This window comes from Pelodiscus sinensis, chromosome 1 (assembly GCF_049634645.1).
Source record: "Pelodiscus sinensis isolate JC-2024 chromosome 1, ASM4963464v1, whole genome shotgun sequence".
NCBI classification, from domain to species: domain Eukaryota; kingdom Metazoa; phylum Chordata; order Testudines; family Trionychidae; genus Pelodiscus; species Pelodiscus sinensis.
In genome coordinates, this window is record NC_134711.1 from 85912145 (window position 1) to 85939314 (window position 27170).

Consider the following 27170-nt stretch of genomic DNA (forward strand, 5'->3'; position numbering starts at 1 on the left):
GGGAGCAGAGAAAGGAGCAGGGAGTGAGGAAGGGAGGCGTGCGTGAGGGAACCTGATTGGCCGTATTTTGCCGCAGATTCCTACTTGAAACGAAGCCACACAATGGCAGCCGCGTTATCGTAAGATTTGTCGAAAGGGAAAATATTCCAAAAACAGATAGAAAAGGTGACGTAAAGAGATTCCTAATCTAGCCATCTGCACGCTGAAGGAGAGGCCCACCAGCGTCAGGAGAGGCGGGCTTCCAAAGGAGCCCCCATGCTTCGTGCCAGCGCTTCACCCCGAGTCGCCTAAACCCCCCGCGCCAGTCCCTTTTAGTAAGCAAGCTAGTTTTGCGAGCCTTGCGCCGCCCCGGCAGTCAGAGGCATGGACAGCGAAGAGCGGGGGAGGGGAGACGGTACAAATAACCCGCCCTTTTCCCTCTGCGGTTCTCAATGAGGTCGGACTTCAGGCAATATACGGAGACGATTACCCGGCATCGCCATGCAGCTGTGACTGAAAAGCTAGCGAGCATGTCTGGCCGTGGCAAGGGAGGTAAAGGTCTCGGGAAAGGAGGCGCTAAGCGCCATAGGAAGGTATTGAGAGATAACATCCAGGGTATTACGAAGCCAGCTATCCGCCGTTTGGCGCGCCGTGGGGGCGTGAAGCGCATTTCGGGTCTCATTTACGAGGAGACTCGGGGAGTGCTGAAGGTTTTCCTGGAGAACGTGATTCGAGATGCTGTTACTTACACCGAGCACGCGAAGCGGAAGACGGTGACTGCTATGGACGTGGTTTATGCATTGAAGCGCCAAGGCCGTACTCTGTACGGATTCGGAGGCTAAGCCTGGCAGTCATTCTTAGGGAGAAGAAAAGAAAAAACTAACCCAAAGGCTCTTTTCAGAGCCACCCACGCTTTCATAAAAAGGAGCTGCTGTTGCTGTAATGGTTTGGGGTCTGGCCAAAGCCTTCGTTACATTAGTAGACGACGGCTGTTCAAATTAGCTCGGGTGCCGGATGGTAGCTTCTCACACGGAGAAATACTTTGCTTTGCGTTCTATACAGCGCATTATCGCTAAGACTTAAGTGAAAACCCAACACTCCTCTCCTCTCCCCCCAAAATAAAAGCGCATTTCTAAAGGCTTCTCAGTTTTAAGTTTGCGGGAGCGCATCCGGACTGCGGGGTGGAAAGGGGAAAACAACAGTGGGGTGTTTTTGCCCGATAGTAGCGTGTACCTAAGGAAGCGGAAATACAGCTCTTTTCCGTGTAAATGTGGTGGCTCTTAAAAGAGCCTTTGTGTTTTAAATGGTTGCAAGATAAGGGCTTTAAGCTCTTTCCCCTCGGATGCGTCGGGCCAACTGGATGTCTTTAGGCATTATAGTAACTCTCTTAGCGTGAATGGCGCACAGGTTGGTATCTTCAAAGAGACCAACCAGATATGCCTCGCTAGCCTCCTGCAGGGCCATAACAGCCGAGCTCTGGAAGCGCAAGTCGGTCTTGAAGTCCTGGGCGATTTCTCGCACCAGGCGCTGGAAGGGCAGCTTGCGGATCAGCAGCTCGGTAGATTTCTGGTAGCGGCGGATTTCTCGCAGGGCGACGGTACCGGGGCGATACCGATGAGGCTTTTTCACTCCCCCGGTGGCAGGCGCGCTCTTCCGAGCAGCTTTAGTGGCCAGCTGCTTACGGGGGGCTTTGCCACCGGTGGACTTACGGGCGGTCTGCTTGGTCCTGGCCATTCTGCGCGATGGCGGCTCTTAACTCCGAGAACTAGAAAGAAAATGAATCGAGGCGGTTGGTCTGACCGCTCTTTATAGCCAAACTCTGCATCATGATTGGATGAGGAGGAGACGGCAGCTCCCATTGGACTTTTCAAAATTGTTTAAAAAGACCGCCTTCTTCGCCGAAAGCATTGGTTCCAGTAGCTAATAGTCCCGGAAGCGATTAGTTTTTTGTGTGTTATTGTCACAGAATTGCCTTTCTCGTAACATACTTTCTGGATCATTATTTGCAGCGCCAACCTTTCCATTTTTCCCAAAACACTTGTTAACTGCCGTGGTTCGTTCGGTTTCTTTCCACTTGGAAAATAATCAACCATTCCAAGGTGTAGCCCACTTGGGCTGTAATTGGAATTTAAAAAAAACAACGAATAGTCTAGCAGTACCTTTAAGACTAAGAAAACATGTAGATCGAAAGTGGGTATAACCCACTTCTTCAGATGTACTCAGCAAAACTCATGATTTCATCTACATATTTTGTTTGTCTTTAAGGTGCTGCTAGACTATTTGGGTTTTTTTTTATTTTTTTTTAAATTCAAAATACTTAAATCCTTTCTCCTCCCCACCATTCAGTAAACAGGTGCTCAGTAAAAAAGGGGATGTGTGTTTGAGATCCATTATTCACAGCAGTGAATTTCTGGCTTTAGGGTTCGGTTCAGACCATGAGTTGTCCTGTGTCTGTGCTGTGCCAAGCGGTAGGTCAGTGACTAAAGGGATAAAAAGCAGCTGCAGTGTGTGAGCCCAGTGACTTGGAGTTATTGTGGATAGTTCTCTGAAAACATCCATTTAATGTGCAGCAGCAGTCAAAAAAGCAAATAGACTGTTAGGAATCATTAATAAATGGATTGAGAATAAGACAGAGACTATTTTATTGCCTCTATATAAAACCATGGTATGCCCACATCTTGAATACTGTGTACAGATGTGGTCACTTCATCTCAAAAAAGATATATTGGCATTGGAAAAGATTCAGAAAAGGGCAACAAAAATTATTAGGGGTTTGGAAAGGGTCCCATATGAAGAGAGATTAAAAAGATTTGGACTTTTCAGTTTAGAAAAGAGGAGACTAAGGGAGGACCATAATAGAGGTTTATAAAATCATGACTGGTGTGGAAAAAGTGAATAAGGAAAAGGTATTTATTTATTCCCACAATATAAGAACTAGGGATTACCAAATTAAATTTGTAGGCAGAAGGTTTAAAACAAACAAAAGGATGTTTTTCTGCACTCAGCACACAGTCAACCTGTGGAACTCCTTGCCAAATGTTGTGAAGACTAGGATTTCAACAGAGTTCAGAAAAGAGCTAGATAGATTCATGGAGGTTAGGTCCATCAATAGCTATAACTAGGACTGGTAGGAATGGTGTCCCTAGCCTCTGTTTATCTGTTAATGGGTGACGGGAGAGGGATTTCATGAGGATTACCTACTGTGTTCCCTCCCTCTGGTATTGACAGACAAGATACTGGGCTAGATGGACCTTTGGTCTCACCCAGTATGGCCATTCTTACGTTCAGTTCCCCGAATATGAATTTAGTGTCTGCTTGATTGTCATCAACTCATCCTCTCATTCTCTGGGGAAGGGGTCTCCAGGGTCTCTGCCCATGTGGACATAAGGTCATGGGGTCAATGCCTGGGGTGGGAGTGGGACTTTCACTGGAGGGTGAAGATTCCCTAGGCTGGCAAGTACGTTGTATCTGAGAGCTTTTTTTTAATGATAGTGCAGGCAGCACAGAAGGTGATTATTAATAATTCAGATTCATACTAGTGCTACAATCCCATTCCCACTGCCCTTCCAATTGGTACCTCTGCTATAATCTCATCAGGATGGAGAGTGTCTGCATGTCCTGTCTATGTGCAGTGGCCAGCGCTCTTGGGTCAGAGTCTGTGAGTGGAAGCCTGAGTACCAGTACTAACTGCCCACCCTTCCAAGTTTGGGAAAGAGATGGAGCTGAGGCTAGTGTTACCAGATTTGCCCAATGCTCTGGGGTATGCTCATTTATTAGGGTTACTCTTATGGGGCAGGGGAAGATTAATCATTGTATCAGTGTCCTGTTTGTGCTTTCATATGGAGCTGAAATTCCCTGCTGCAATTCCCCCTCCCACTAGAGCTCTCCTGCAGGAACTAGGTTCCTCAGGACAGGGTTTTTCCTACCTTAGCAACACATGGACACTCACACCCACTAACAAAGCACTCCTGAGAGGACTGGGTAATCAACACTCACAAGCTGACCCCTTATATGTCCCTGGACTCAACAGGCTGGGTTTATCAGCAATGCCACACTGCACCCTCGTGTGCCTTTGGACTCAGTGGTCTGGATTTAACAGCACTTTAATCTGCCATCCTCATATACTGACCCCCAGGTTCAGCACCTTCCTATCCCCACTTTCACACCACAGTCATTCACTGATAAACCACACAATGAACAAACCCCACAGGATTTTGGGCACTAGAGGGATCTTTAGCTTGGGTACAAGAATAGTTGTTGCAGAGCAAATGGGGAAGCTAAAACAACACCCATTGAGGAAGAATAAGTGAAAGAGAAAGAGGGAGAAGCAATCAGCTTAACAATGAAAGTTATTAAGTTATTTATTTCTGGGTAGTGAATATATATATAGAGAGAGCGAGAGAGAGCCAAACTCACAAAACAGTTACAATATTAAATATAAATTGAAACTGATTACAAGTGTTAGGCCTAGCTAACCATATAACAGTTTACATAGGGCAGGGTCAGGAGGCTATGCTTAGAGAGAGGTAGTGGAGGGTGGGGGGAAGGGAGAAAGAGAGAGAGAGAGACCTCACCACTTCATGGAACACTGATCAGAGTTCCCAGATGGTGATGGGAATCCGGGGGGTCCAGAGGGCAGGAGACAAGCAGAGCAAAGCCCCCAGCAGAATCAGACTGGTTATGAAGTCTCAGTGGAACTGATGCAGTTTAAATCCAGGTATTAAAACAGTGTCTCTTGGGCAAGGATAGTTTTTATAGGGATTGGAGAACACTGGATTTATTTATGGGTAAACAGAGGTGAGACAATAGAGACTGATCACACCTGGTTATGGTGATGTTCCTTGAAGGAACTCACAATGCAAGTAGGCAGTTTCAGAATTTTGGATGTCAATAGGATTCATTACTAAAATTGGTCTGATAATGACTAATTTGGTGTGAGCAGGCCTGGGTTAATTAGCATCTGGAGCAGAGAACACGTCCACACGGCCATGTGCTTTTGCGCAAGACCATCCATGACAGTATGGACGCTCTTATACAAGAAAGCTCTGATGGCCATTTTAGTCATAGGGCTTTCTTGGGCAAGAAACCCCTGCCGTGTGTCTACACTGCCCTCTTGCGCAAGAGGGCTTACACTTGTTAGAAAAGAGCATAGCTCTTGTGCAAGAAGACCTCTCTTCCCACGCTTTACTGTAAATCTTGCGCAAGAGCAGGTGGGCTGTGTGGATGCTCTGCGGGTTCTTGCGCAAGAACCTGCCAGTGTAGATATAGCCAGAGAGTGACCAGCAGGGTGGGGACTCAACTATCTTGCCTGCCACCAGACTGTGTGAGTCACCCACCTGCCTTAAATCCAAAACTTGCCCCCACCTCCATGGGGAGGGCAGTACAGCTGCTGGAAGGGGGCCACGCTCCTGCAACAACCTGCAAGCCATAAGGGGGAGCCACTGGAGACCATGGGTAGTCAGAGCCCAGCCCCCCCCCCAGACAGTCTGCAGGCTGGGGGAGGGGGCATTGAAGTCTGGGGGTAGCCAATGGTGCCTGGCTAATCCCCTGGAGTGTCCTCCCCAACAGTCCACAGGATGGAAGGAGCTGGTTGGAGGTGGATAGCCCCCGAAGCACTATCCCTCCCCCCAAGACCAGCTGCAAGATGGGGGAGGGAGCTGGAGGCCAGGGCCAAGGTACAGAGAGCTTCACCAACAGGCTACATGATGGAGGAAGGGGTACTATCCCAAGCAAGCCCCCTCTTCCCCTGAGCAGTTATAGGCCTGAGGGTGCAGACAGGCTGGAACAGCAGCCAGCCAGGACCCACCTGCAGAGTCCCAACCAGCCCTCACCCAACAAGCACACATACCTGGACTACCCCCCACATCCCATCCCCAGGAGGAGCTCCTGGCCAGGGAATGCTACCACAGCCCCATGGGTGCAGCTCCTGCCAGAGCAGTACCACAGTCATCAACATAAAAGACACTAGTAACCCCCCCATACACCTCCTAGCTCTCTGTACTGAGACCTCCACTTCCCCCTGCCTTGAGCTCCCCCACCCACACTTCCCAATCCTCTATCCTATCCTCCCCCTCCTTACCTTACCCCCTTACACTCCAGTCTTCATTTTCCAAAACCACAAAAATTAAAATAAAGCATGTACATTTTTATTTAGTCTCTGCCCCTCCCCCCCATTGCTTCAGTTAAAATCCTGACCAACGCCAGATACATAATAAATACTTCTCTACATCCACCTTCTCACCGGTGGGTGAACTTTTATCCAATGCCTCATCTGCTCGTTTTTTTCTGGAATAGCGTCCCGGCTATAAAACAGCAATACCAAAAGCTGAACCTCTCAAAGAATCATAACAGTATTATAATAGCACCTAAAAAAAGTTATCATCGGCAACAGTGAATTCAGTCGAAGTTAAGTCGCAAGGATTAAAGAAAAAACGATGATGACTAGAACCAATGCTTTCGGCGAAGAAGGCGGTCTTTTTAAACAATTTTGAAAAGTCCAATGGGAGCTGCCGTCTCCTCCTCATCCAATCATGATGCAGAGTTTGGCTATAAAGAGCGGTCAGACCAACCGCCTCGATTCATTTTCTTTCTAGTTCTCGGAGTTAAGAGCCGCCATCGCGCAGAATGGCCAGGACCAAGCAGACCGCCCGTAAGTCCACCGGTGGCAAAGCCCCCCGTAAGCAGCTGGCCACTAAAGCTGCTCGGAAGAGCGCGCCTGCCACCGGGGGAGTGAAAAAGCCTCATCGGTATCGCCCCGGTACCGTCGCCCTGCGAGAAATCCGCCGCTACCAGAAATCTACCGAGCTGCTGATCCGCAAGCTGCCCTTCCAGCGCCTGGTGCGAGAAATCGCCCAGGACTTCAAGACCGACTTGCGCTTCCAGAGCTCGGCTGTTATGGCCCTGCAGGAGGCTAGCGAGGCATATCTGGTTGGTCTCTTTGAAGATACCAACCTGTGCGCCATTCACGCTAAGAGAGTTACTATAATGCCTAAAGACATCCAGTTGGCCCGACGCATCCGAGGGGAAAGAGCTTAAAGCCCTTATCTTGCAACCATTTAAAACACAAAGGCTCTTTTAAGAGCCACCACATTTACACGGAAAAGAGCTGTATTTCCGCTTCCTTAGGTACACGCTACTATCGGGCAAAAACACCCCACTGTTGTTTTCCCCTTTCCACCCCGCAGTCCGGATGCGCTCCCGCAAACTTAAAACTGAGAAGCCTTTAGAAATGCGCTTTTATTTTGGGGGGAGAGGAGAGGAGTGTTGGGTTTTCACTTAAGTCTTAGCGATAATGCGCTGTATAGAACGCAAAGCAAAGTATTTCTCCGTGTGAGAAGCTACCATCCGGCACCCGAGCTAATTTGAACAGCCGTCGTCTACTAATGTAACGAAGGCTTTGGCCAGACCCCAAACCATTACAGCAACAGCAGCTCCTTTTTATGAAAGCGTGGGTGGCTCTGAAAAGAGCCTTTGGGTTAGTTTTTTCTTTTCTTCTCCCTAAGAATGACTGCCAGGCTTAGCCTCCGAATCCGTACAGAGTACGGCCTTGGCGCTTCAATGCATAAACCACGTCCATAGCAGTCACCGTCTTCCGCTTCGCGTGCTCGGTGTAAGTAACAGCATCTCGAATCACGTTCTCCAGGAAAACCTTCAGCACTCCCCGAGTCTCCTCGTAAATGAGACCCGAAATGCGCTTCACGCCCCCACGGCGCGCCAAACGGCGGATAGCTGGCTTCGTAATACCCTGGATGTTATCTCTCAATACCTTCCTATGGCGCTTAGCGCCTCCTTTCCCGAGACCTTTACCTCCCTTGCCACGGCCAGACATGCTCGCTAGCTTTTCAGTCACAGCTGCATGGCGATGCCGGGTAATCGTCTCCGTATATTGCCTGAAGTCCGACCTCATTGAGAACCGCAGAGGGAAAAGGGCGGGTTATTTGTACCGTCTCCCCTCCCCCGCTCTTCGCTGTCCATGCCTCTGACTGCCGGGGCGGCGCAAGGCTCGCAAAACTAGCTTGCTTACTAAAAGGGACTGGCGCGGGGGGTTTAGGCGACTCGGGGTGAAGCGCTGGCACGAAGCATGGGGGCTCCTTTGGAAGCCCGCCTCTCCTGACGCTGGTGGGCCTCTCCTTCAGCGTGCAGATGGCTAGATTAGGAATCTCTTTACGTCACCTTTTCTATCTGTTTTTGGAATATTTTCCCTTTCGACAAATCTTACGATAACGCGGCTGCCATTGTGTGGCTTCGTTTCAAGTAGGAATCTGCGGCAAAATACGGCCAATCAGGTTCCCTCACGCACGCCTCCCTTCCTCACTCCCTGCTCCTTTCTCTGCTCCCCCGCCCCCGCCGCCGCCATTTTCCAAAGCTTGTACAAAGGAAAGGAGGGTTTAACATGTGCTTCGGCCAAAAACCGGGAGGATGGGCACTCGGATTCCCTCCCCTTGCTCCTGATTGTTTTCTTTCTTCTCGCCTAACGTGAACGATGTCGCTGCTGCTGCGTCTGACCACGGATTTGAATGGTCACTTAAAACAGACCCTCGGAAATCAAAAGCTTCAGCGGGGTTGCGGAGTTACTCTGTAACAGGAAAAAACTTCAACGCCAATAAATAGTCTGGTAGCACTTTAAAGACTAACAAAACACGTACCTGGTATCATGAGTTTTCCTGGGCAGAACCCACTTCTTCAGATGACCGAAGTATACTAAAAAAACAGACTCCTCTCCTATTTCACAAAGGGTACATCTACACTGTACACTTATTTCGGAATAAGTTACTCCGGAAGGAATACTCCAAAATAGTTTATTTTACAATAGCATGTCTACACTATGGGTGTGTCTAGACTACCTAGTTTTGTCGACAAAAGTGGACTTTTGTCGACAAAACTATACCAGCGTCTACACTACCGCTGAGTTCTTTCGACATAACGTCGACAGAACTCAGCAGTTTTGTTGACGCTGGTATACCTCATTTTACGAGGCATAACACCTTCTGTCGACAGAAGGTGTTATTGCCTGTAACGTTGTGTCCAGACTACGGAGTTCTGTCGACAAAGCAGCTTGTTTTGTCGACAGAACTCAATGTGTCTGGACGCTCTTTGTCGACGGAAGTTTTGTCGACAGTATCTGTCGACAAAACTTCCGTTGACAAAACGTGATAGTCTAGACGTACCCTATGGGAAAGCTTCGAAGATAGTCCTGAGGATGCTACCTTGATTTAGAGCCCCAGGAACCACTAGGGTGTAATGACTTTGAATGGCCCTGGGGAGGAGCTAGTTCAAAATAGCAGTAGAGGAGGGTCCACACTACAGCTATTTCAAAATAGCTATTTCAGAATAGGCATTATTCCTCATGGAATGAGGTTTACAGAAGTCAGAATAAGCCGTCCATTATTTCGAAAGAACGGAATTGCTGTGTAGACGCTCGCATTATTTCAGAATAACATCCATTATTCCAAAATAATGCTGCTGCATAGACGCATCCAAAGCAGTTGCAGAAGTCTTAGAGGGAGATTGGTAGCTTTTCCTTTAGCTTGTAATATGGACACTAAGTTTGTGATTTTGAAGAGGCTAGATTACGTGCACTAACATACAGAGGAAAATAGAGAAGTCTGCTGTAAAATATGTAATTATGTATATTTCTTCACACACGGGGCAGTTAAGGAACTTTATAGTAAGTTTTTTTTGGTTTGCTGATCTCTGCAGACCACAAGTGATAAAGGTTTTCTCAAAGTCAGTCATGAAATTCAACACTGTTTTACTTTTCTTTTTCCTTTCCTTTTTTTTTGCTGGAGATTGGTTTTGTTTGTTTGGATTTCCCCCACTTTTCCAATTCATCACTATTGGCAGGAATGAGCTGAGGATTGGGGGTGGGAGTCTGGGTAGGAAATATAGTGCAGGAGCAGACTGGGGATGGGGTGGGGTCTGGGCAGGAGGTAGGGTGCAGGAAGAAAGTGGGGATGAAAAGTCTAGGTGGGAAGGAGGTATAGGAGGAGGGCATGGGGGTCTGTGCAGGAGGGGGATTCAGGAAAGGGATGGCGGGGGAATACAGTGACTGGGTGATGGGGATGCTTACCTGCCACAGCTTCCCAGGGATGCACATGGCTCCATGTCCCTACCGCCTCAGTTCCTCCCCCCACCTTGTTCCTTTTGGCTATGGGTCATGGCCAATCAGAGTAGCAGGCAAAATGGCTCCAGGCAGTGCTTTGCTGTGCTGCCATTTCCCCAGCCAGGATGAGAGGGAGAAAGAGCTCATCCCTCCACCCCTAAGCTATGTCTACACTCTCTGCTTCTTGCGTGTGTAATATGCAAATGAGGCTAAGTGTGGAATATTGCCGAGCCTCATTTGCATACCTAATGAGCCACCATTTTTTTCAGAAGAGGCTCTTGGGCAAGAAAGAGCATCTACACTGCCCTTTTTTGCGCAAGAAAAACCCTCTTGCGCAACGCCATTACACCTATTACTTGACAGGAAGAACGGCATTGTGCAAGAGGGTTTTTCTTGCAGAAGAAGGGGCAGTGTAGACACTCCTTCTTGCGCAAGAGCCTCTTCTGAAAAAAATGGTGGCTCATTATGTATGCAAATTAGGTTCGGCAATATTCCACGCTTAACCTAATTTGCATATGACTTGCGCAAGAAGCCGTGAGTATAGACATAGCCCTAGAGTGGAGAGTCAGCACTCCTGGAGGGGGGCTGCAGAGCTGGAGCACCAGCTCTTTGATACTGTGGTGGGGGGAGGGCATAGATTAATTGGATCTTGCCCCCACATCATATGTTCCCCACTCCTGTTCTAAGCACGTTGAACACAACATGAGAGTCTGGGATCCATGATTTCGCAAAGCAGATGTTGAAGTTCACAAGTGGTACAAAAGTAGTCCGGAAGCCTTGGGAGGGCTGGGAAGCAAAGAGGTAGCTGAACAGGACAGGTTACACGCTTCCAAAATGCCTAGCATTACATTACACATTTCCATAGTGCTTAGCAACCGAAAGTGATGCCAGCCACTGCAGGATGCATACTGACATTGCTTTCCTCATTCTGTTGATGGGGGAGTGACAATATGGCAGAAAAGCAGTTTTGGTTAGTTTTAGCTTTTGGTGACTTTTGCATGTCGACAGCACTTTTGTTGCCAAATCTTTCCAGTGTAGACATAGCCTGAGTTTCTCTCTCCCTGCACACAAGTGACTACACTGCTTTGACTTCCCCTTCCCTCTAAAAGCAGCAGTGTGGGGAGAAGGGAATTGTAGGCTTAATCTGGTGCCTCTTTACTGCTGGAGACAGTATGCAGAGCTCCAGCACTGGCCCTCATACCAGGTAACTGCAGAGCTCCCTGGCTGCCACTGAAGCTGGAGCTCCCTGGTCTCTGTGACCAGAAGCTTGGGGTGCCAGGTAATAGGTATTCATAGGGAGGAGGTTTAAAACAAACAAAAGATTTATTTTTCACATAATGCGAGTCAGCTTTGGAACTCCTTGACAGAGGATGCTGAGGCGGCCAAGACTATAACTGGGTACAAAAAGATGTAGAGAAGTTCATGGGGGATAGGTACAGCAGTGGCTATTAATCAGGATGGGCAGAGATGTTGTCCCTAGCCTCTATTTGCCAGAAGCTGGGAATGTGTGACAGAAGATGGATCACTTGTTGATCACCTGTTCTGTCCATTACCTTTGGGGCACCTGGCATTGTCTACTGTCTGAAGACAGGATACTGGGTTAAATGGACCTGTGGTCTAATCCAGTATGGCTGCTCCTGAGTTTTTTATATTGGATTTTTTTTTCTAAAAATATTCTCTGGCTAAGGGATTATTTGGGAAAATTCAGTGGTCTGTATTATGCATGACATGAAATAGATGACCATAATGGTCCCTTATGGTCTTAGAACCTAGACTCTAAAATAAGAGATTTCTTATTTTAAACAAGGGTATAAAGAAAAAGACTTTTAGTTAGTCTTTTTCCTCTTAGTAATAAACTAGTGAAAAACATCATTTTAATTAAAAAAACAGCATGCCACAAATCATTATGAAAATAAATGATAAATTATTTGAATAGTGGGTGCATAATGTTCTCATGATTTGTTTCTGCTTAGTACTGAAGGAATTTCTTATTCAGTGCTGGTTAATCTGACCATTGGAATCAACAAATAAATAAATGTAAGTCAACTATGAAAATGATCCTCCAGTTCAGGAGAGAGAGAATCTGTCCACTGACCAAAGTTGTTTAGAAACAAATGGAGTCTTTGTATTCACTGGAAACATGCTTTATTGTTACCGAATGACAATCTGAAAACTATAATGTAAATTGTGCTGTGTAAGATCAGGTTTTTGTCTACAGTATTCCATTTATCATTTGAAAAATAAAAGATATCAAATAAACTTCATTAAAAACAGATGTGACTGAAAATACGTTAAGGAATTTATTAAGCAGTGGTGAAAATCAGAGATGTCTAAATGTAGATTTAAAAATCCCTGAAGGTACTGCAGCACTTCTTTCGGTGGGTGAAACCAGTCTGACCACGCTAACCTAATCGGGGAATTCTATACCTTCCATTTCAAAACGCGGGCTTTTCAAATTGTCAATCAGAATTAACATTTCAAATTCCCTGCTGTCTCAGACCAGCAGAATAGCTTTGAAACCAGCAAGGAATCTTAAGGACCATCCATTATTATCAAGGTAGAGGGAAACCCAACAAAAAAAGACAAAGCCCTTCCTACCCAACAACCAAAGAGCCAGGCTGCTCTTTAGTAGAGAGAGAGATTGAATTTTAATCAATACTTTATACAGAATTCATAGAAGTGTTGTTTCTCATTGATTCTGAATTAAGCCTCGGATACTAATTGAGTTGTAATCTCTAATGTTTCAACTCTCACATTATATGCGAGCTTGGGCTAGTGCTAACAAGGTTATTACCTTATGTTTATTTAAAAATACAGCTCCTGTGTGGTCCCAATGATAATTCAAATGTTAAAAACAAAACAATAATACTTCTTTAAGGTTGGAGGTATATACCTTGTTCAACCTGCCTGCAGTTTATTTACTGGGAGTACTACATACCTCTTTGTTTGAAATAGTTTTATAATGAACTTAGACACAATTACTCACTTTCTTTCCCAATAGAAAAAAAAGACCATAAAAAAGCATTACTTTTTTTGATTTTCTGAAAAGGGACTTTTTTTCATTTACAAAGGAAAACAGGTTTTTTCCTCACTCAAGGTCCATCTAGGTTAAATATTAAAAGTTTATAATTTTTTATTTAATGTAATTATATTACTTTTGTATGAAACATTAAAGGATGAAAATATTCTGTTTCAGCTTCATTTGGCTGAGAAAATGGATAATTTGATGGCAAACATACTTAATTGATGCCAAAGAAACACAAAAGGAGACAGGAAAGAGCCTTTTCTAGTTTGCAGATGGGCGGGTTCTTTAGCACTCAAATCAGACAGTGACTCCTCCCTATAAATAACAGGCATCATACTAGTTCACTTTTCCCCCGTTTTGAAACTTGTTTCACCATATCTGTAACTGTCTAGTTACAGCTCTAGTTGCTTCTGCTCCAGCTAAAAAGGCAAACAGTAGGAGGGTGGAAAGCCCAGCCGGCCTCAGTGTGACCAAATTTATTGGCTTCCAAGGAGCGTAAAGGACTCTCTTGAGCAGCTCTGAAGACAGCTTTGGCAGCTCGTGGCTATAATTAAGAGAATAGTCATATTAAGGTGTGGTTGAGTCTGGTGAACAAAGGAAAATTTTGGTGTACATTAAAGGAAATGTCTCCTCTGATTCCTTCAAACTCAGCAAGAACCAGGTGAGAGCAAGGAGAAGGCACCCAAGAAGCCAGTAACAAAATCTAAGAAACTAGCTGCTAAGCAACTTGCCAGCACTACTAAGAAGCCTAAAAATGCTGTTACCATGAAAAAGCCTGAAAAAAAGCAAAGAAACCAGTGGCTTCCGCAGTCAAAAAGGTGGCCAAGAGGCCAAACAAGTTTAAACCTACCAAGTCCAAGAAGGCAGCTAAGAGCCTGGCTAAAGCTAAGGCGGAGAGGCCCAAAGCTTCCAAGTCTAAGCCAACCAAACCAAAAGCAGGAAAAGCGAAGAAGGCAGTACCCAAGAAGTGAAGCTGTCTCATGCAAACAACCCTAGTAGGTCTTAAGAGCCTCCCTGCCCCCAATCCCATTCCTGAAGGAGCTGAAACTCAATGGTTTTGAGAGGATTTGGTCTATTTCACTTTCACAACAATGCATTGAACAAGTGTATTAGTTGGAAGCTAATTCAATCTATCTGAAACAATTTAAAAAATCTGAATGATGGGGCAAGTGCTTTTTATCCCAGTAATGTAAAGGATGAGAATTTGTCATTTACAACTCTCCCTCATTCTAATAATAGCTCATGAATAATGGGTCTGCCCTTCACAACAATAGGATAATTTAAAAAGCCTGCCTTTTACATGGATTGGTTAATGAGGCTTTATTTTGCTTCTCCCCCACGTTTGAAAAGCATGGTAAGTTTTAAGAAGTAGGCAAGATATATTAGAAACTCAACTCTTTTCCCGATACTGTGAGTGGCTCTGAAAAGAGCCTTTGGGTTAATTGAGAATACTGTTATTTTTACTTGCTCTTCGCCTTATGGCTCTCGGTTTTCTTAGGCAGTAGTACAGCCTGGATGTTGGGCAGAACACCACCTTGAGCGATCGTGACTTTCCCCAGCAGTTTGTTGAGCTCCTCATCGTTACGGATGGCGAGTTGTAGGTGACGGGGAATGATCCTGGTTTTCTTGTTGTCTCGTGCTGCGTTACCAGCCAACTCCAAAATTTCAGCGGTCAGATATTCAAGCACAGCAGCCATGTACACTGGCGCGCCAGCCCCCACGCGCTCAGCATAATTACCTTTTCGAAGAAGACGATGCACACGGCCTACAGGGAACTGAAGCCCAGCTCGTGAAGAACGAGATTTAGCTTTTGCTCTCACTTTACCTCCCTGCTTTCCTCGACCTGACATTATGCCCCCTGACTACAAAAAGTAATAGGCTTCAAAAAGATCAAGACTAGAATAACACGCCGCCCGAATCCTGCCTTTTTATCCCTTCATTGTGGCACAGACACTGACTCACGATTGGTTGAAAATTTTCATTGTATTTCCAACCAATGGCGATGAGGATTTTATTTTGACCAATTAGGTGCGGAGTCTTTCGTGTGTGACGTTCCTTTATCTAAGGCCCAATAAAAATGTACGACTACAATCATCTCATTTGCATATGGGCCCTATAAATAAGGGGGATGTCCGCCATTGTACTTACGTTGTTTCTGTCTTTTAGAGAAAGCAACAAAACTCAAAATGCCTGAGCCGGCAAAATCCGCTCCAGCACCTAAGAAGGGGTCTAAGAAAGCTGTTACTAAGACCCAGAAGAAGGGAGACAAAAAACGCAGGAAGACGAGAAAGGAAAGTTACTCCATCTACGTGTACAAAGTGCTGAAGCAAGTTCATCCGGACACTGGCATTTCCTCTAAGGCTATGGGCATTATGAATTCCTTTGTGAACGATATTTTCGAGCGTATTGCAGGGGAGGCGTCTCGTTTAGCGCATTACAACAAGCGTTCAACCATCACTTCTCGGGAGATTCAGACTGCTGTGAGACTACTGCTGCCAGGCGAGTTGGCGAAGCATGCTGTGTCTGAGGGCACTAAGGCTGTGACCAAATATACTAGCTCTAAGTAGATTGTTACAGAACATATAACCCAAAGGCTCTTTTAAGAGCCACCCACACTTTCAATAAAAGAGCTCATATCACTTGTCTCTCTTTCCTGAATGCGGTAAGTGTGATCTTAAAAGTTACTGCAAAGGAACATTCTCCCAAAAATCCAGATTATATCCTAATTTATTGAGAAATTTACACTTAATATTGGAAGTCTAAATCCCCGTCTGCAAAATCAAATACTTTGAACAGAAAGTATCAATTCGTACGTGTAGGTATTAGAATAAAACGTAAATCGGCTAGTTTGGTATTTAAAGCACCTTGTCGGGGGGTTTTACTTAAGCAATACCGTGTTGAGATGTATATAGCTTGGTTTTCAGGGAAGTAAAAACTAATGGGTAATAAACTTCTGTATTAAACATCACAACTAAGTTTTCGTTTTTACTAATTCTGGATCAATTGCTTATTTTGTGGGCATGTGAAGGAGAAAGGTCGTAAATTTTCAAGCGGCGAGGAAAGGGTTTAAAGAGAAAAATCAGTCATTTAAAATAACGCTTGATTAAATTACTAGGAAAGGAATCGAAGCAATGGGCGCTAGAGGGCGCGCGTGTTCCGCGAAATGAGATGATGGGAGGGCGCGAGCTGCTGAGACTGTATAAGCAGAAAGAAGGCGGGAAGAATTCGTTCTTGCTCTCCCGGTAGAGCGCGGGTTCTTCAAATATTTTAAATTATCCAATGGTATTTGCCTTTTTCCTTCAGCCAATCAGGAGGGAGACTTTGGATATAAATGCCGGGTTTTGATGCTGAACGTCTTGTCTGAGAGCAGGGTTTTGTTCTTAGTTAAGGAAGATGGCTAGGACAAAGCAAACGGCTCGCAAATCTACTGGGGGTAAAGCCCCCCGTAAGCAGCTGGCCACTAAAGCTGCTCGGAAGAGCGCGCCTGCCACTGGGGGAGTGAAAAAGCCTCATCGGTATCGCCCCGGTACCGTCGCCCTGCGAGAAATCCGCCGCTACCAGAAATCTACCGAGCTGCTGATCCGCAAGCTGCCCTTCCAGCGCCTGGTGCGAGAAATCGCCCAGGACTTCAAGACCGACTTGCGCTTCCAGAGCTCGGCTGTTATGGCCCTGCAGGAGGCTAGCGAGGCATATTTGGTTGGGCTTTTTGAGGACACCAACTTGTGTGCAATTCACGCAAAGAGAGTCACCATCATGCCTAAGGACATTCAGTTAGCCCGTCGCATCCGTGGGGAGAGAGCTTAAAAGTTTCTAGTAAGCACGTCATGCAACCGTCAAAAATCCAAAGGCTCTTTTAAGAGCCACCAAGTTCACACTGAAAGGTGCTGTATTTCTGCTTGCATTGCTAAAGGTTACAAAAAATGCGATCTACTAAAGAGTAGGCATTCTAGTTGCAAGTTTTATGGGCAGAAAAATGCCTAGTAGTAAACTTGACTTTTATCCATAAATATTGGTTTGTTACTCCAGAAAGGCCTGGTATTTTTTGACATGACGGAAGGAATAATCAAAACTTGCAAGTTGCTTTCGTGACTCCTCATATTTTCGGTGAAAACTTGTGTGTTGGTAAGTGAACTATAACAACGTAACATCCACAGCATTTTAAAATTTTCTAGCTTCATAAAGCAAAGAGAAGCTTAAAATGACTACAGTGACCCACTTCTTGTGTCTATTCCTCTTCAAATCATGACTCATTTTCAGTGATATTTTACTCATTTCCCCCGATTCCCATATGCACGCTTAACCCGTATGTGTAAAACATTTCACCCAGACAAATATGACTTGTCTTAAAACAGATCTTCAAAATGGTAATACTTTTCGCTTCTTGGTTTTACATCTGATCAGTTCTATATCAATAACATAATTAACGATGTTAGGTGACTGTCTTCTCCAGCTTTTTATTTCGTTCGAATTTAGCACTTAGAAAAAAAGTATAGCATAAGCAATGTGCGTAATTTATAAGAAATGTATTCCTGGCCCTGTCCTTATGCAAAATGTATGAATTCTAAAATGCAACGGATTTCATGTTAATAATAAAACTATGATTGGTTTTAATATATTTTAAACCATTCTGTGCGAATAAGACGGATACAATATCTAAATATTTTCCCTAACATAATTATCGAGAGTTTTTTCCTATTGCTTGTTTCCCTCTAAATTTCAGTATACTCTGTGGGTTTTACAAAATAGTATATTGGTTAAAAACAGAGAATCGGCTCTTTTGATGGATGCTTCAGTGATTCCGGAAAGAGCAATTGTGTTGCCAGTATGTTATTTATTATGTGGATTAAACCATCGAATCCGTCTTGCATGTCCTTCTGCCCTTTCAGAGCACAGCAAATCCACGGCTATGTCTTGCTTTGGAGAGCTCAAGTTTAGCGTAGGTCCAAGAAAGCCATCCCGAATCTCTTCTTAGGAGACCACTCACGAGATACGCTTCATGCCCCCAGGGCGAATCGATACATGGCGCTCAGTTTGCACTCTGCTGTGGTGCCTTGCTGGTCTTTTGCTCCAATTTGAAAATACAAAATAATCAAACAGGGGGTACGTGATCGTGCTCCATTAGGCTACCCGTTTTCCCTGAAGTGAGATCTGATGTAGATGGCAATTTTTGGTGTAATTCCCTCCCCCATTTCTGTATTCAGCTCGTTTGAGATTCTCCAAGGCATGCAATAAATGCAAATATAGATTTAAGAGATTCAGAGGGGTAGCCGAATTAACAGGAAACTCTTAAAAAACAACAAATAGACCAATAGCACCTTAAATACTAACAAAACATGTAGCTGGTATGAGCGTTTGTGGGCAAAACGCACTTCTTCAGATGACCGGAGAAAGCAATGTTTCATTTAGGAGTTCGAGAATCAGGATTAGGGTTAGGGTCCAGCATTATAATTTCAATGGAAACTCAGATATCCTCTTAGGGATTTTTTGTTTTGTTTTTAGGAGGGTCATTTAATACATTATTCGTAACAAGAACTGCTGTCAAGTTGCATTTTGTTTTACACGCTCCACACCCCCCTCATTTCCGGTTGATCTTCTCTGAACACAATTTTAGAACGTGGTCACTTGATTCCCAGCATAATTTCCTGCTTCCGTTAGAAGAACAATTAGATATATTCTGTACATTACACCTTTCTTTGTCAAAAAAGGGTAGTATCAAATGATGCCTGTGTCCTATTCGCATTGTTATTTGAGAACATCATGACTTGCCCTAGCTCAAGCAAAGGACTTTTCTTAGCTCTTTTGCGCAAATTCCATGCTTAAACCGATAAATACAGTTTCGTGGAAGATTTTTTTTGAATAAACCGATATACCCGCAGGAAAGGAGGATCAATTTCTACTGGAGTAACAATCTTTGTTGACCTTTCTTTAATTCTCCTGTGTTTCAGAAATTAGAACGCTGCAGCAAAATCCAACCAATCAGATTTCCTGACACACCATCTTCCCACCCCTGCAATCCGTGTTTTATCGTCGCCATTTTCTAAAGTTTAACTAGAGAGGGTAAATGTGAAAAACAATAAAAAGTCCAAATCAAAGGTGCTTGACTGTTGTTCTATTGTCTTGACAGTTTTCCCTGTCACTTCTGAATATTTTAATATCCTGTCCCCTCATCACCTTCGAGGATCTGCTGGTTTAGGAGATTTCATTATGTCTTCTGATCACTGAAATAGTTTATTTTGAATAACATCGTTTTTATTTTTGGAGTGTATGAATACATATAATTGATATGATTAGAGAAATACAGTGATACAAACACATTTATTTCACGATATTTTCTTGTAAATGATACATTCACAGTGGGAAATACATAGCTATAAAACACGGGCAGGCTTTTGGGCACTACTATAGCAGTTGAGAGGTTAACTAAAATGTTACAGGATGAATCACTGCCTGGTAGTTACAGCAAGAGAGATCTTTGTCTGTGCTCAATAGCCTGGAAAACTCTCCTAACTTTGTTGGCCCAATGGGCAGATGGCAGCATAAGCACTGCACTTCCTGGGCTTTATGAACCATTTTCCTTCTGAAGGCTAGCAATATATGGAGATATACCATCTCAGGGTATGTCTACACTACAAAGTTAATTCGAACTAACAGCCGTTAGTTCGAATAAAATTTAATAGGCGCTACACATACAAACCGCTAGTTCGAACTTAATTCAAACTAGCGGAGGGCTTAATTCGAACCAGGTAAACCTCATTCTATGAGGACTAACACCTAGTTCGAATTAAGTAGTTCGAATTAATGGCTGTGTAGCCACTTAATTCAAACTAGTGGGAGGCTAGCCCTCCCCAGCTTGCCCTGGTGGTCACTCTGGGCTCCACCAGGGAAACTCGTCTGCCCCCCTCCCGGCCCCGGAGCCCTTAAAGGGGCACGGTCTGGCTATGGTGCCCATGCCAGGTGCAAGCCTGCCAGCACCCAGTCAGCAGACCCTGCACCTGGCACGGCACGAGCCAGCCACCTGCTGCCACCCAGCCCTCCGCCTCTTCCCGGGACCAGGCTGGCGGCTCCCAGAAGCCTGCCTGGGGCCGCAAGAGGCGGGCGCCCGCCTGGTTTAGTGCGGAGATCGTGGACCTCATCCAGGTTTGGGGGGAAGCCTCCTACGTCCACGACCTCCGCACTAGGCACAGGAAAGTGGCCGTCTAGGGCAGGATAGCTGCCAGCCTGGCCAGCCAGGAGCAGGTTTGCATGAAAATCAAGGTGGTTGAGTGAGACCCTGAGCCCTGAGCTTAGAACATAAAAACATAAGAATGGCAGTACTGAGTCAGACCAAAGGTCCATCTAGCCCAGTATCCTGTCTGCCAACAGCGGCCAACACTAGGTACCCTGGAGGGGATGGACCGAAGACAATGACCAAGCCATTTGTCTTGTGCCATCCATCTCCAGCCTTCCACAAACAGAGGCCAGGGACACCATTTCTACCCCCTGGCTAATAGCACTCCATGGACCCAACCTCCATGACTTTATCTAACTTCTCTTGAAACTCTGTTATAGTTCTTGCCTTCACAACCTCCTGCAGCAAGGAGTTCCACAGGTTAACTATTTGCTTTGTGAAGAACTTTCTTTTATTAGTTTGAAGTCTGCTACCCATTCATTTCATTTGGTGTCCTCTAGTCCTTCTATTTTGGGAACTAATGAAGAACATTTCTTTATGCACCCTGTCCACACCACTCATGCTTTTATAGACCTCTATCCTATCCCCCCTCAGTCTCCTCTTTTCTAAGCTGAAAAGTCCCAGTCTCTTTAGCTTCTCTTCATATGGGACCTGTTCCAAACCCCTGATCATTTTAGTTGTCCTCCCCTCTCCCACCCTCTCTCTTCCTCTCTCCCACCTCCTTTTCCCAGTCTCCCCAGAGGCTAACCCCCCCCACCCTGAGTTTTTTTAAATAAAGAAAGTTTCTATTTTTGAACGCACATGTCCTTTATTTTGTACATCAGGAAGGGAGGGGTAAGTGGAAGGAGGTGAGGGAGGAATGGAGTATGAGCCCCCGATGGGGAGGACTAGAGTGGCTCTGCGGGCTCGTCGGGGTGGAAGCTCTCCTGCAGCCCCCCAATTTACCCTCTCCCCTCCGGATGGCAGCCTGCGGCAAATGCAGCCGGGCTGATGGCCGAGTGCTATTATGTGCCGAGTGTGGGCATTCAGGGCACTCCAAGCCAGGACTGCTTTGCTGTCCCTCATCGAGTTAGACAAGCGAGCGGGGAACCCCTGAGAACTGTCTGTCTGGGGTGGGGGTCGGGTCCCTTTAAGCACAGCCCTCGGCTAGCCTGAGACAGCAGCTTCATGCTCTGGCTACGTCTATATTGGCCCCTTTTCCGGAAGGGGCATGGTAATTTTTGAAATCGCAATAGGGAAATGCGCGGGGGATTTAAATATCCCCCGCGGCATTTAAATAAAAATATCCGCCGCTTTTTTCCGGCTTTTAGAAAAGCCGGAAAAGAGCGTCTACACTGGCCCCGATCCTCCGGAAAATAAGCCCTTTTCCGGAGGATCTTATTCCTACTTTGAAGGGCTTTTTTTCCGGAGGATCGGGGCCAGTGTAGACGCTCTTTTCCGGCTTTTCTAAAAGCCGGAAAAAAGCGGCGGACATTTTTATTTAAATGCCGCGGGGGATATTTAAATCCCCCGCGCATTTCCCTATTGCGATTTCAAAAATTACCATGCCCCTTCCGGAAAAGGGGCCAATATAGACGAACCCTCTAAGTCCTAATCTGATGCCCTGCCGGCACTGCTTCTGGCCATCCTTAACCTTGGTTCAGGGTCCACTCAATGTGGACATGCTAGTTAGAATTAGCAAAATGCTAATTTGAACTAGTTTTTAGGTCTAGATGCACTAGTTTGAATTAACTAATTTGAATTAAGTTAGTTTGAATTATGTAATGTATACGTACCCTCATAGAGCTGCAAAAGACCATCAGAGGTCTTTGAGTCCAGCCCCCTACCATGACACCAGAACCAAGTACCATCCCTGATAGATTGCTCTAGATCCCTCTCAAGGAGTGAACTCACAACCATGAGTTTAGCAGGTTAATGCTCAAGCCACTGAGCTATCCCTCCCCCTACTATCCAATTGCACCTTGTTACTCTCCAAACAAAAGACAGGACTATACAGCACTTTAAAGACTAACAAGATGGTTTATTAGGTGATGACCTTTCAATAAACCATCTTGTTAGTCTTTAAAGTGCTGCATAGTCCTGTCTTTTGTTTCAGCAAGACCAGACTAACAGCTACATTTCTATTACTTGTTACTCTCCAGTACCTTTTCTTCAGAATACCCTCAATATACACAGATCAGCTGTCTCTGGGTGTGTCTAGACTACAGGGTTTTTACAAAAAAAAGTGGCCTTTTTTTGAAAAAACTTGCCCTGCGTCTAGACTGCTGCCGTGTTGTTTCAAAAGTAAATCGAAAGAACGTGGCAGTTTTTTTGACCGTGGAAAACTTCATTTTATGAGGAATAACGCCTTTTTTCGAAAGTGCTCTTTTGAAAAAAGGCACTATGTAATGCAAACTGTGTTTTTTCGAAAGAGAGCATCCAGACTGTTTTTTCGAAGGTACTGATTGTAGTCTAGATGCTCTTTTTCAAAAGAGGCTTTTTCAAAAGTATCTTTCGAAAAAGCCTCTTTCGAAAGAGGCTTGCAGTCTAGACATAGCCTCTGTGTGCCCCAGCTCACGCCTCTCACTCCAGTTGCTCATTCTCTTTAGAGCAATAACCCTATTCTGAGTCTTTGCTTGTGGTTCTTTTGACTCTGTAAACAACCGAGCCTGCATCTCCTCCAGAATGTAAACACAGGGTTGGGATGATGATGTTTGTTCTCACTGTTGACTAAGGTAGTTAACCCGCACATGCCTCAAGTGACATGTTTCAGTTGTAGCAGTTTTGGAACATAGTATTCCTATCTCTTAACATAGTTTCCATACAAATATTTCACAATAACTATGAGACTCAGAGAGTACTTAGCTTTTGGCAAAAAATGCATACTCCTCCCCACCTCCATCTTCCTTTGAAGAAATATAAAGAAGCAGGGCAGACTCTCCTCCCCCCACAGCACAAGACCCCCACTGCCTGCTGCATTCCTCATCTAATCCACCCCACTCAGGGATGAGGGTAGGGTGAGGAGGGACCCATAGCCTATTATATATAGCATACATGCCAATCGTGAACACAATTTGAAACCTTGAAATGCAGGATTGTTACTGTCATTGATCAGTGAGAAATCTTTTTGGAGTTGGAAAATGCCAGTGAGAGTAGTTGTCATGTCCTGCCTTCCAGGGCTGTGATTCCCAGCTTAAGGATGTTACATTTAGATTAATCAGCTAATTGAATAGTTGATGTAATTTGCATCAACTATTCAATTAGCTGATAAGGGCAGCTCTGCCTTTGAAATGTAGGAAGAGACCTGCTGGGTCTTGCTACATTTCAAAGGGAGAAGTGCCATGGGAAGCATGGACAGCAGGGTCTCAAACAGTCCCCTGCTGGCTCTGCACTCCCTGCTTTTGAAATGTACAAGAGCCCTCCAGGGGCTCTTGTACATTTCAAAAGCAGGGAGTGTGAGGCCAGCAGGGGACTGTTTGACTCCCCAGCTCACCCCGGGTTCCCTGCAGTGCTTCTGCTTTTGACATGTAGCAATAGCCTTCCTGAGCCTCTGCCCCTTCTCCCCACTGAGACGGTACTGGGGGGAACCGGCTTTTAAGTTGGCTCCCCCCAGCACTGGATTCTGCTCCCCCCTTGCTGTCTCTCTCTGATAGAGACAGCAAGGGAGGAGGGACAGCAAGGGCGGGGGGGAAGGAGCGACTGGTCGCTTACATCCATACCCTAGCTGTCTGCTAGTTTGAACAGACAGACAAAAGGCCCATTACATGAGCTCAATGTGGAGCTATGTGGCTGAGGGAGCCCTTGAAGTAGCACTTCAATGGTTAGTCACATTAATGAGCTATGGTGGAATGCACTTACAATGGCCCTCAGGTTTTAGGGAATTAGGAATTGTGTATGCTTGGTGTGCATTTATGAATATTACATTTTTTTAATGATCTTACGGATTATATATTGCTTGTGGTACATTTATAATTATTATACTGTATGTTGCAGCTAACCTATGAATTCTATGGGATTGTACAGTTACAAGGAATGGATGAATGGAGAAGTGCTAAGCATTTTGCAGCATATGTTGTGATGTAATAAAGTTGAATTTATTTTTGGAAAAATAACAGTGAATTGCATACAAAAAACAATGCAAAAGAAAAATGCAATAAAAACAAAGCATTTCAATACTAACTTCTACACTATATTAATGGACTAGAACTTTACAATTAGAAAGATAGACAAGATAGAAACATTCCTGTCTAGTTCAGTCCATTTTGACTGCACATACATCAGTCATGGGCCTCACAAGTCAGTGTATGTGAAGCTGTGGTTGTTGTGTCTGTCCTCCCAGCATAGAGGGTAAGGATAGGGATGCATACGGGAGCTGACAGCCATTCTGAGCCCCATGGGCAAGGTGCGGGGGACGGGGCAGATCCATACTTGCAGAAGGGTTGGGGCTGGAGAAGCCATCCCTTAGTGTTACCTGGAGTGCACTGCTCAGTGTGATGCTCTGGCAACAATTTAAAGGCCTGGGGCTCCAGGTGTTGCTGCTGTTGCTGTAGTTGGCAGCCAGGACTCTTGAGCTCTTTATAATTGCTGGGTCCAGGGGCAGTTGCTTGCTTCCCCCATCCCACCCCCACATCCACAGACCCGAAAATGGAGCCCATGATGCCATGTGGAATGTGGAGGGTGGAGAGACCCACTAAACTGGAGCACTCCAGTGATTGCAAAAGGTGGTGAGCTTATGGTTGTTGGCCCTGTAGGTCGTATCTGCAGCATTCATGTTTGCTGCCTGGGAAGTGCCATAATGTCCTGGTCCATCTCCCTCTGCTCTTCCTGTTGGTACTCCTGGGTCTTTCACTTGTGCAATCTTTCTTTCTCCAGTCCGTCTGTCATATTCTTCTTCCAGGGTCTTTTTTCACAATCTGATACACTTCTTTTCCCTCATCAGGGTCAGGCATTTCACTGGAAGGGGCTCCCATCAAGGACACAAAGGCCACTGCAACTAGTAAAACAGAAAGATGTATTGTTAGGTTTACAGACACAATGAAAATGGAAAGTAAAGTTTCAGACTTATTCCCATAAGAGTTTTAAATAAGGCATGCTTAATGACACTTCACCTTTGGTGTGTCTTTGACCAGTATCATTCTCCAGCCCCAGTCATGATCAGAACAGTTCACAAGAAGGGCAGAGGAAAGAGGAAAAGAGATGAGAACAGAATTTTTCTATTGTGTGACACACACAATACAATCTCAACCCCTGTTTCCATGGGTTTGGGCATAGGGCAATGGCACTGAGTACTGGCACTATTTGCCACAGCATAGCTGGTAGTGATTTAGTGGATCTTTCCTGCCAGACAGTGGCAAAGACACAGGTAATACAGCTGCTGCTGGAGTTCTGAAGCAGCTCAGACATTTATGCCCATAGCTATTTCAGTGGTATCAGCCAATCCCATCAGGAAAGTGCCCTATCAGGGATGAAGAACTAAGTCTCTAGAACAGCATCAGGAGAGGATTGCGGCACATACATCCATGGAAGTTCCATTGTGAGCTTGCAGGAGGATTCAAACAGGAAGTAAACAGATGCTTTTCTCTCTGATCATGGGTGTATTAGCATTGCATGTCTCCTAGGCTATGTTTATTAGGCACATCGAAATTGCTAATGAAGCGGGGAGTTAAATATCCCGTGCTTCATTAGCATAAACATGGCTGCTGCTTTTTTTCGACACGGAGCTTTTTTGAAAGAAAGCAGCAGTCTAGATGCAGATCTGTTGAAAAATAAACCCTTTTTTGAAAGATCCTGTAAACCTCATTTTTGAGGCATACAGGATCTTTCGAAAAAGGGTTTATTTTTCGTCAGATCCGCGTCTAGACTGCCGTTTTTTTTCAAAAAAGCTCCATGTTGAAAAAAAGCGGAGGCCATGTTTATGCTAATGAAGCACGGGATATTTAAATCCCCGCTTCATTAGCAATTTCGACATGCCTAATCTACAGCTCTCTGTCAACATAGAGGTGTAGTCTAGACACACCCTTAATAGTTGCTGGTTTGCATCCTGAGATACATGTTAATCAAAAGATTACAAAATCTTCAAGCAAGGAAATTAACAACAGGAGGGAATCATGTTTATGAGTAAACCCAACAAATTTTGGAGGTATATTTAGAGGTATAGCAGTTCACCTTGGATCCTTCCCCAAAGAGGCACACTAACAGTGTGCCTTTCTTATGAATAGAGGGTCACAGCCAAGCCTAGCTGTAAAATTCTGGGAAAACTTTGCATGTACATTGCTCCCTATGACATTAAAATATCAAGTTATGCAAGCCGTATTTCTAGAATGAGTGTTGTTTTTTAATTTTTATGCAACCATTTGTTTCCACTTGACTCTATTCTGTGATAAAGAAACTTGTTGGCTACATCTAGACTGGCATGATTTTCCACAAATGCTTTTAACGGAAAAGTTTTTCGTTAAAAGCATTTGCGGAAAAGAGCATCTAGATTGGCATGGACACTTTTGCGCAAAAGTACTTTTTGCGGAAAAGCGTCCGTGCCAATCTAGGTGTGGTTTTGTGCAAGAAAGCCTGGATCACCATTTTTGCCATCGGGGCTTTTTTGTGCAAAACAGTTTTTAGCTGTTTACATTGGCCCTCTTGTGCAAAAACATTTCTGGAAAAGGGCTTTTGCTCGAATGGGAACATCAAAGCATTTGTGCAAAAAGCACTGATTTTGGACAGTAGAACATCAGTGCTCTTGCGGAAAATCAAGCGGCCAGTGTAGACAGCTGGCAAGTTTTTGCGCAAAAGCGGCTGCTTTTGTGGAAAACCTGCCAGTCTAGATGCAGCCCTCGTGTTTACTATAAGCATATCTGAGCACGGTGATCTGAGGGGAATTGGGCATGCTGGCACTAAGGGTGTGTCTAGACTACATGCCTCCT

The 27170-nt window shown here is 45.0% G+C and overlaps 7 protein-coding genes across 7 annotated transcripts; 4 read left to right on the forward strand and 3 right to left on the reverse strand.

Annotated features, from left to right (window-relative positions):
- The first annotated feature begins 304 nt into the window (after positions 1-304).
- H4C16 (H4 histone 16) lies at positions 305-886 on the forward strand. Its single transcript, XM_075934695.1, has one exon. The coding sequence runs from the start codon at positions 432-434 to the stop codon at positions 819-821; it is 390 nt and encodes a 129-aa protein (XP_075790810.1). The 5' UTR covers positions 305-431; the 3' UTR covers positions 822-886.
- Positions 887-1258: 372 nt separating this feature from the next.
- On the reverse strand, positions 1259-1762 carry LOC102446055 (histone H3). The gene has a single exon (XM_014574983.2). The coding sequence runs from the start codon at positions 1711-1713 to the stop codon at positions 1303-1305; it is 411 nt and encodes a 136-aa protein (XP_014430469.2). The 5' UTR covers positions 1714-1762; the 3' UTR covers positions 1259-1302.
- A 4790-nt stretch (positions 1763-6552) lies between these two features.
- On the forward strand, positions 6553-7052 carry LOC102447677 (histone H3). Its single transcript, XM_075934702.1, has one exon. The coding sequence runs from the start codon at positions 6604-6606 to the stop codon at positions 7012-7014; it is 411 nt and encodes a 136-aa protein (XP_075790817.1). The 5' UTR covers positions 6553-6603; the 3' UTR covers positions 7015-7052.
- Positions 7053-7430: 378 nt separating this feature from the next.
- Positions 7431-8003, reverse strand: LOC142830363 (histone H4-like). The gene has a single exon (XM_075934708.1). The coding sequence runs from the start codon at positions 7883-7885 to the stop codon at positions 7496-7498; it is 390 nt and encodes a 129-aa protein (XP_075790823.1). The 5' UTR covers positions 7886-8003; the 3' UTR covers positions 7431-7495.
- Positions 8004-14411: 6408 nt separating this feature from the next.
- LOC102447009 (histone H2A.J) lies at positions 14412-15028 on the reverse strand. Its single transcript, XM_075934718.1, has one exon. The coding sequence runs from the start codon at positions 14954-14956 to the stop codon at positions 14567-14569; it is 390 nt and encodes a 129-aa protein (XP_075790833.1). The 5' UTR covers positions 14957-15028; the 3' UTR covers positions 14412-14566.
- Positions 15029-15227: 199 nt separating this feature from the next.
- LOC102446769 (histone H2B 8) lies at positions 15228-16163 on the forward strand. The gene has a single exon (XM_006125892.4). It carries the CDS (start codon positions 15293-15295, stop codon positions 15671-15673), a length of 381 nt encoding a protein of 126 aa, XP_006125954.1. The 5' UTR covers positions 15228-15292; the 3' UTR covers positions 15674-16163.
- Positions 16164-16449: 286 nt separating this feature from the next.
- On the forward strand, positions 16450-16970 carry LOC142830366 (histone H3). The gene has a single exon (XM_075934724.1). It carries the CDS (start codon positions 16500-16502, stop codon positions 16908-16910), a length of 411 nt encoding a protein of 136 aa, XP_075790839.1. The 5' UTR covers positions 16450-16499; the 3' UTR covers positions 16911-16970.
- Positions 16971-27170: the final 10200 nt, after the last annotated feature.